The sequence below is a fragment of the Agelaius tricolor genome, unplaced genomic scaffold (assembly GCF_023055355.1).
Source record: "Agelaius tricolor isolate 1412-34295 unplaced genomic scaffold, bAgeTri1.0.p SCAF_2, whole genome shotgun sequence".
Taxonomy (NCBI): Eukaryota; Metazoa; Chordata; class Aves; order Passeriformes; family Icteridae; genus Agelaius; species Agelaius tricolor.
The window spans coordinates 8,963,081-8,972,870 of record NW_027269262.1 but is presented as its reverse complement, the minus strand read 5'-3'; the positions used below and the strand labels follow the sequence as shown (position 1 = coordinate 8,972,870).

The 9,790-nt window shown below is 40.0% G+C and overlaps 1 protein-coding gene across 1 annotated transcript; it reads right to left on the bottom strand.

Annotated features, from left to right (window-relative positions):
• Window positions 1-235: 235 nt before the first annotated feature.
• On the bottom strand, window positions 236-4,913 carry LOC139602387 (UPF0500 protein C1orf216 homolog). The gene is made up of 2 exons (XM_071452221.1): window positions 4,749-4,913; window positions 236-4,164 (listed from the first exon to the last, which is right to left on the bottom strand). The coding sequence occupies exon 2, from the start codon at window positions 4,137-4,139 to the stop codon at window positions 3,375-3,377; it is 765 nt and encodes a 254-aa protein (XP_071308322.1). The 5' UTR covers window positions 4,140-4,164; window positions 4,749-4,913; the 3' UTR covers window positions 236-3,374.
• Window positions 4,914-9,790: the final 4,877 nt, after the last annotated feature.

The window sequence follows — 9,790 nt, the reverse complement described above, 5'->3', positions numbered from 1 at the left end:
AAGTTGTTGGGGTGCATGGAATATTTCTCCCACAGATCATTAGTTTGGCAGGTTCTGGAAGTTCAGTAAAGACAATAGGGAGAAAGGTCCTACTGAAACTGCTCATTTTGTCATCATTACTCCAGTTCCTGTGAGGGCTGAGAGTTGAGTTCAGATAAAAATACAAATTTTAAGAAATGTCATTGGACCTCACACAAAGCACCAAAGCTCTTGGGACCATGAAGAGGTCAAACTATATGAGAGGAAACACTTTTATTCAACCTGAGACTGTTGCTCAGTTTGATATGCCTGAAAACACCTCCGAGAGTTACCCATGGCATTCTGGGAATTTCTCACTGACCTTCAACTTCCAAAATACACTAAAACATACAAGGAAAAAACCCATAGCTGCTAAGCCACATTTTCCAAGCTTCTAAAATAAACTAATTTAAAAAATCATATTGCCTTTAACTGTTTTGTCCAACTCCACTTATTAGTAACCACTAGAAGTGCTGGCTGAAAAGCAAATTCTTGCAAAGATTGAAGTTGTTTCCTCAGTTAATATTTATTTTGCTTGTATCCATAGAAGTACTACATGGAAGGGGTGTGCACACACAGAATAACTTCAGGCTTCATTTTCCTGCCAGCTATCAGACAGCATTGCCCATGCACAAATCTTTCAGTATTTAATATTCATAAAGCAGAAGCATCTACTGATCCCAGTTAGGATCAAGATATTTTATGAGATGTTGTACAAAACAAAGATTATCACTGTTCTGCCACAAAGAATTTATAGTTGGACAGACTGACAGACTATTTCTGCACTAGTAGTTATGTGAAATGTATTTCTTAATCTTATTCTAGTCACTCCTTAATGCAAATATGACACTATAGGTAGCTCTGTGCAGTAATGTAGGGCACTCTTGCAGCAAATGCAGAACAGTGCTCTACTTTAGCAGCTACTGAGGCAAAACAGTTACTTGGTTTTAGCAGTGGTTTTTTGTATTTTGGTGGGGTGATGTTTTCATTTATCTATTATATCTCAGTGGAAAGTTACATGATAGTATTAGTCAACCTGAATACACCTTAAAAGATAATTCTTTTTCAGTTCAAAAGAAAAGTTGGCTAACATTAAAAAATATTCATTTTGACTGTCTTTCTAAAGGTAACAATTTGACATTTGGTTTCAAAATGCAGCAATATTTTTGAGATGTGACCCTTCTCCAATATATCTTTGCCCAAAGGAGGTGATATCATAGTGATTTGCTTGTGTTTGGTTCACATAATACTTACTCTTAATACTAACAAAAAGGCTTTTCTATTTCAAGAAGTATGGGGGAAAAGAAATTAAAAAATCTTTATGTAACACTCTCGGCCATGATGAACCCCTTGAATTCTTCTTGAGAGGCACGTGAAGAGGTTACCTTTGAGGCAAGTTTAGTATTTAGGCATTCTTTAGGAAACCTGCATTGCTGAGAGAGAACAGCTTTCCCAAGGCTGAGCAGAGAGTGAGATGGGATCAGAGCCCAGGAGTACCGTTTCCCAGTCACATGTGACCAGCAGCTCTCTTCTGTAGCCCACTGAAGGCCTCTGGCAACCTGAATTCCCCAAATGAGGCAGTAGAGGATGCTCCTTCAAATATCTCCTTGATGCCAAGGATATTTCTATGGTAATTCTGCATTCAAAGTTACTGGTTCGTGTTGCATGAGAGGCTACACAAGGGCCCAAGAAAATGAATGAACCTATCTAAGGTTGTGCATACCCAGGGGGCTTCCATAATTTTTGGGTGCACAGAAATACAAAGACGGAATAATGACAATGTTGTGCTGCACTTCATTTGTTGAATTACTTCAATACCTTGCTCACAGATGTGTGCATGTGAATCTAATCAAACAAACTCCTCATAGACAGCAGAGATTATTTTGAGAGATTATTCCTGCTGCTGCTACAGGAAAAGAAGCATCAGCCTTTCATAGCTTCTTGAATACAGGGAGGTGTGTGTACCTGCATACCCCTCTCCTTGTATATGTACCAAAAAAAAGTGAGAATAAAATTTTTCCTCTATATAGCACATTATTTTCATAAAGGATGATTAAAAGCAGACCTGCCTTTCTATGCAGAAAAAAACCCACACCAAAACATGTTTGATTGTTCATCAAGATAATCAAAATCAATTATATAAAAAAAACAAATGAAAAACAAGGAAAGGCAGGGAAAAGGAAAGCTGGCATGATCAGAAATAAATATCTGAAAAAAAAAGTGATTTTTCCGTATCCCTTAAAATCCTAGAATAGGAAATTTTTCTGTAGCTTTTCTTCTTGAATCATATTTTTCTTCCAATCCTAAAACAGCTCATTCAACTATTCAATTTGCTGTTCAATAAGAGTGACTCACATTACCTTTTAAATGCATACAAGAAAGTTGCATCTTTTTGTTTTCATTTTCCCTGTGTGTTTGTTGCATACTGACATCAAATTCCCTGCAGGCATCCTAACCTTGCAATTGGAGAAACAGCGCTCCAGGGTTTTCCACGTCTGATACACCTGGATAAGAAGTGCTAATTGTCACCAACTTCCATTAAATGACAGCAGTAAGGCACAAAATATGCTTGATTTGCAGATGCTAGTACCACTGGGAATTAGCAGCAGATTAATAATTGTGCAGACCTTGAACATTCCCCTGGCACTGCCAGCCTGGGTTTCCAGTGCAACATCAGACTACAAGGTCCTTGTTTTTACATTACTTTCCTGAGGAAATCAGGCTTAGGCATTTGCACTCTTTCCCTGTGTGTGTTTGGCTGTCCTACCTTTCCACAATAATTTCTGATCACTCTGAATAAATTTTAAAGGAAAGTAGAGGTTGCAAACATACAGTGTCCTTAGCAGTTTTGTGAAAAACAGGCAGCTAGGTAGATATAATCAAGCCTTAGCCTAAGTGTTTCAAATATCCTGTTTTTTTAAATTCAGGTATTCTTGCAGACAAATAAACCCTAATTCTGTTCAAATTTTGTTGGCTCTGAAAGTAGAAGGGAGATGTACCATAACACATATTCAGCAGGCAGCAACCTTGCATCCAGCCACCTCTATGGGTCAGGTGACAAACTAGGTTCCCAGTTTGTGGTGATTTTTTTCTTTTTACAAACCTATCTGCCAAAAAAATCCTTTTTCACTTTGAGGCTTTGAATGGGAATCAGGAGTCAGCTTCTTCCACAGGTTCACCCTTGCTCTTTTTCCCTCCAGATAAATTCAGGGACCAAGGCTGTACCTTCCCTCCTCTCTTCTTGAACTGCTGCTGCTTTTCCCTCTCCGCTCGGCGCACACGAGGACACCACCCCTATGGCATGCAAGGCAGCTCAGGTGGCGTTGCAAAGCTCATTTCTGCAGGCAGCAACATGATTACGGCGAAAGTGAGGGCGAGGTTGGGCAAATGTGTTTCAACACTTCTTTCTTTGTATTTATCACCATGCCATAGCATTCCTGCAGCCTGGCCTGCTGCTGCTCCAGCTGCCTATGCAAACTCCTGATGGAGCGCAGCAGCAGGAGCCGTCGGTACATTGCTAGCTGGAGCCGGTACTTCTCCTTTTCCTCCTTCTTCTTATTTTCTAAGGTCTCCATTACTGTTGTGGTCTTCATCCAAATCACACGGTCCAAACTGCAGGAGGCCATGCTGCTCTGGGTGCTGCTCCCTGCCTGCTGAGTGTCAGTCCCTGACTGCTGGGCCTCACCAGGCACCCTCGGGACCTGCAGCACCTCTGAATTCAGTTTGCCATCACAGCAGAGGCTTTTGGCATACAGGGAGGCAAGGTGCACAGGCAGCAGGTTATCAACTGCTGCAGGGCATGAGGAGGCACCTAAGGATGCATCTACAGCTGCCAGAGGATGCTCAGCCAGCCCAGGGACTGTCCTCTGTGCCTGGCCACCACAAACCATCTCTGGGCCAGCTGGGGCTTTTAGCTGGGCCACTGCCCTGCTGGAGAGGACAGACAGTCTTTCTGGCTCTGCTGAGCTTCCCTTGTCTTCATCAAGGCTGTCTAGTGAAGGGCAGGCAGAGCAACCAGGGGATGCTCTTACAGCAACTTGAGTAGGAAAACTGTCTTCATCATCACTGCTGTTTTGGATCTCCTCTTCATCTCTTGATATTACAGCTGCTCTCTCAGCCATTTAATGCATTAGCTACAGAAACTTTCTGTGGACAAAGTGGAAGTAAAAGGATTTCATTTTCACATACACACACGGAGAAGCCTAGTGTAGAGTGACATTTGAAGAAAGAACCTCTTTTTATATTTAGGCAATGGACCTATTACTTTTCTAATAAAGCACAACCCTTGGGTCACTTCAGGCCATTTCTTGTGATTTGCATTAGATGTTCTTCGAGACACAACATTAATCCAATAATAATTAAAATGATATACTGTACTATTAACATTCTCAAATCTTTAAAGGCAAGTGATCTATCCCTGCAGCACCGGCTGTGCTGACTAATTAAACAGAATACAGTTGTAAATGGGCATTGTAAGCACTTCTCCCATTTAAGAACACAGCTCTAACAAGTGTCGTTTTTAGAGATGGGTAAGTTATCAGGATTGATCAGCTTTAAAGGGAGGTGGACGTACCACAAACAGCAGGTTGCATTTAAATGCCCTCTCCAAGATTAATCTGTCTGCTACCAGTTTGTTTACAAGGTTGCCTTTCCCCCTCCTATTAATTCCAACAGTAAAGCTATATTAGCACCACGCTAGCCAAAGAGAGGAAAAGAAACCAAACACTTACCGAGGTTACGGGGGGGAAGGAAAAGAGTTACAGTGCATTATGTCTGTGTATCATATTTTCTTGGATGTGAGTCAGCACAATCTGGAACAGAAACATCACAGTGCTGGAGCAGGAGCAGCAGCAGCATTATGCTGTTCCACCCAGCAACAACACAGTCAGTCCCAATCACAGAGGAGTGCAGGGCTGCTTTCTTCCTCCTCAGTGGGCATTCCTTACTGGTGTGCACCTTTTATGTCATCTTTAAGCATCAAAATGAATACCAGGATTGGATGGCTCTTTTTACCCACCTCAAAACCAAACACACCTGATTCACCCATTCTACAGGGGGCAATACCTATGGCCCTTCCCATCCTTGACAGTCAGCAAGGAGATAGCACAGCTTCAAAAGAGGATGAGGTATTCTGGACTCCTAGTGTGCGTGTTTTCTTTCAGAAAAAAAAGCCAAGCTTAGATAAACTTCAGCTGCATGAACAAGCTAAACCTAAAAATAAAATAAGCATTCAGCAGCAACCAAATGCCAAACATGAAGACAGGCAGAAGCTGTAGATCGAAGTGGTTAATGTACACCCATGTTTAATGAGGCTGGCCTAATCTTTAAAGAGCAGCACTACATCCAACTAAACCATCCCACAAAACAATAAATTTTATCTGCACTTCTGATGTTCAGAAAAGCTACCTTCAGCATTGTCACTTGTTGTAGTGCCAGGAACAAAATTCACAAATTATCTACCTGCATCTACTTCAATCAATTTACCATAGGGCTTCAGTTGCCCCAAGACTTTCTCTACTCCATTCTCTAATACAAATAGAAGAAAGAAGCAATCCAAAATACTATCTCAAATCTTCCAGCAGCTGGAAAAAAATAAAAGTAGATCCTATCTTCACTTCTTTGTGTGCTGCAACACAGATAATAATTTCTTATTTTTCATCTGTACTGACTAGCCTTCTTTCTGATGAATCTGCTAGTGTATGCTTACAAGATTGAGCACACAAAGCCTGGTTAATATTAATTCAGATTTATACCTTGAGATATAACTTGAATGCATTTTTTGGTGCAAGATATAGTTTGCACTGAATTTCTAAAATAAACTAAACTTACTGTGTTTATGTGCCAAATCATGCTGCAGTTTATATAAATAATGTAAGAAAGAGATTAATATCCAGTGAGTTAATATACAGTGCAAGTTTATATCTTGGTGATTCCCATTTACCTGAATCACAAGCTACGGTAATTGAAGAATATGGAATTCAGATAACGGGGATTTTACTGTATTAACACATTGAAAAGGTTCATTGTAATACAGCATTATGTAGAGAGTCCTTTGGTTTCAGCTTCTCTCATCTCCAAAGCACTGCAGGAATATCTCCCACTCCAAAGAGGACAGGGGATGGGTGATAAGGAGTGTACCTGATCTCCAGCTATGTCAATACTTTTCTATAAGCTATAGCATTCTGTTCCTCACTTCCCCCTCTGTAGCAATTTGCTGCAAATAAGTGTTTTTTAATAGTCTAACAAGGCATGAAAAAACAGATTTTTGGTTTCCAGGGTGTTTTTTGTCAGTTTAGTTGTTTGTTTGTGGGTCCTGGGTTTTTTTGTTTGTTTGTTTGTTATTTCTCTGCTGCTTTATTTTTTTCAGCAAAATTTTAGTCAGTACTCTTTAAAGAGATGGGCAGGGGACCAAAACCATCATTTTGCACACCAAATTAGTGTCACCAAAAATAATAATAAATGTTTTTTACTTGTGGATCTGAATGGAATAAACAGCATCTGATACAATCAACTAACAATAAAATTCCAATCAAAACTCATTAAGATGGCTTTTCATAGAATTTTATGACTTCAGCTGTAATCTATGAAGCTTAATAGCAAAAAAATTCAGTCTATTAGACTTTGAGAATCAGCAAAATAGAAATACTGTAAAAAATACATATTTTGTTATTGCTAAAATACAAGTTCTTTTTATGGTAAGGGCTGCATGTATGTTTCTATTGTTACCCTTCCCTTCATTGTTCATGACTTCATAAAATCTCAGCTAAAGGACCAGGTGGAAAGGTTCTAGCCTCAGTTTCTGCCTAAAGGTGAATACTTACTAAACACTTCAGCCAAAAAATAGAGATGCTCCAGTACAAAATGGGGAGCAAATCCAGTCTTACAACTGGGAAGACTTAAGGAAACCTTTCAGGAGAAAGGTCTCTTGTGTAACCAACAGACTGGAGAACAGGGAACAAGACCACACCTCATTTCAATGGAAACATGTAAATGCTTGTTCTGAGATGACACAACGATCCTACTCACCTAAGACTGTTACCTTGATGAAGTGGCTCCTACAGTTTATCTCTCTTTTATTTGCAATTTGACAGAACAATAGAGACCTGAATGGTTTCTTCTTCAAAAATTACATTGTGCTATTTCCCTGTTGAAGAAATAGGAGAGTTTGCTGTTCCTCCTCAGAACTTGTCTCAGGTAGACTCTGCTCAATACCACTTGCTCACCCTTGTACTTGTTTTTCTGTTTGTGGAAACCTTTCCAGGCAGAAGCTGCTTCAGATTTCAGTGAACATTTAAGTCAGACCAACACACCGAGGATTTCAGGCAGGTAAAATGAAAGCCAAGATGCCTCTGGTTGAGGTTCATTGCCTTTCATTACCACCCACTCACAGGTTGATGCAACTGCAGCAGTTTCAAGGTGTCAATAGACCCTGGGGAGCCACCTCCAAGCTGTCAGTCTTGCATACCCCTGAGAGGTCTATGTCAGCAGAGGTTTTTAATTCATCGCACTCTTTCAGGGAATAGCTACAAGAGGTGCTGGGAAACCTGCAGGCTCATGAATGTAAGCACATGCTGGAAGTCTCTGTGCTTGCAGGCTCATGGAAAGAGTGCTGAGCCATCACAGTTGGGTTTTTTGTGGCAGAAGAAAAGGCCTGGTCACAGGGGAGGCCCTGCAGATGGCCGGGACAAGTATGCATGTTTCACTACCAAATATAATGCCATTCTCAAACATGGACAGACATGAGGACAGGAAGGTGCTTGGCTTATTATTTCATTAAGTACAAATATTTTACTGAATTTCAAAGCACAAAAGCACATTTACAAACTGCATCAAAGGTGAGATGTGCATTGGTGAAGATAGGCCATTAAAAGACCAAGGCCTGGGATGTTTTGTTGTTTTGTATTTCAGTTTGGGGAGTATTTTTAACAAAGTATTAAAAAAATATCCTATTACACAGTAGTGCAATTACATATTTTATATTAATTCCTCTTAAAGATCAAAAGCCATATTTTGTCTGTTAATGCATGCACTCGCATGGCATTCTGCGAGCTCAATGAGATCCATGTGTGCATCTGAGGCCTAAATTTTTCCCCAAAGATTCTTTAAAAACCTTTTACAGGGCAGTAAGTTATGGAAGAAAGTCATATATTCCCTTTCTTCTACCTTCGTGCCCAAAACAGGCAGGAGTTATTACAGGCTGCTTTGGATGGCATGGGATGGTGACAGTATCCCAAAGGACCAGTGGCCAGCCAGGGATTGCCAAAATTCTGCTCTCACACTTGTCCACAACCAGGAGTTTATCCACTCCTTCTACAAACAGAGAAATATGAAATTGAGCCCACCGATGACATCAAGAAGTGCTCTAGACATTTCAGAGGCAGGGAAAAGCATTGCAGGACATCTCTATTGCTTTCAGGCAGAAATTAGAAATATGTACAGAGCTGCAGTCCAATTGTGTGTTCTGGAAACGTTTAAGAAAAGTAGAGAGAATACATGATTTTACCAGTTAGGAAAGGTTCAATGGTTTTAAACACAAAAATACAGACATTTGAGCAGACTGTCTTTATATGAAGGGTAAAAGACATTGAAACAGTCTGCCACAACTGGTAAAAATTAGCAGGCTTGCTGCCAGTCTCAACAGAGCTGCATGTCAGAGGTACAAATCTCTAAAGGAATATGCTCAAAATGCATTTAGTCTGAGTTGCATTTGCAAGCTTCAAAGTCATAAGACTGCAGGTGCCAAAGTGACCCAAACACTAGGAAGGGCTTGATGACAACTCTCACTGCAATATTTCAGCAAGTCTACCCCTAACTATGCTTGGGCTTAGCTATTCCCAGGTACACAAAATGAAAAATACATTTATATGGCTTTATAAATATATTTTAGAAGTGAAACGTTTTGATTTTTCCTCAAGGCAGCAGCTGTTCTCCCTATCGTCTATGTGGAAAGCATTAGTTTATGATTTCAGTCACCACTCACCAAGTGAAAGAATAACAGCATCATCGCCCAAACCAGCATAAACCCACATTCCTGCCACCAGATCCACAGAGTTGTGCTTTTATGCTGAAGCAGCCACAAAGGACTTTCCAAAGTCTTGTTATGAACTCAGGGATCTACTTCAGCCTGCACAACGAGCAGCTGAAGGTTGTCAGAGAGGCCAAGATGGAAATGGACAACCCATGGGTACAAAACTCTGGGATTTTGCTTGATTTTTCTCCCATATCAGCAGACCAATCTGTACTAGGCAGACCCAACTGGCATCAAATGGGCCAAACAGACTGCAGAAGAAGCACTTTAAATATAGTTCTTAAAAATTCCAGTACATTTCAACATAAAGGAAACCTCACATTTCCAGAGTGGGTTAAGAATGATTTGCAGCAAGGACGTCCGCAGTGTATACTGTACAAATTAGTGGGGGACAAATAGAAATCTGTGTAGTGACTTAAAAAATCTTGAGAACTGCCAGTTTACCCCACTCACTTTTTCTGTTTCTAATGGCGAGTATATGCTTGTCTATAATTCATTTTCATACCAAAAAGGAAAATCAAATTATACACTGAAAAAACTTATGAATTGCAAAAAATAATTTCTCCTAACTGTTAAGTGAAAAGGAAATTCTAAAGTATCAAAGGTTTCATTTTTTCCCATAATAAAGAAAAGACTTTTTTTCATGGTAGCAACATTAAAAGTAATTACAGTCCTGCTTCTATTTTTTTTAACTTTAATTTTGTAGAATACCCATCATTTTGTTCAGGAAAAAATAAAGTGAGT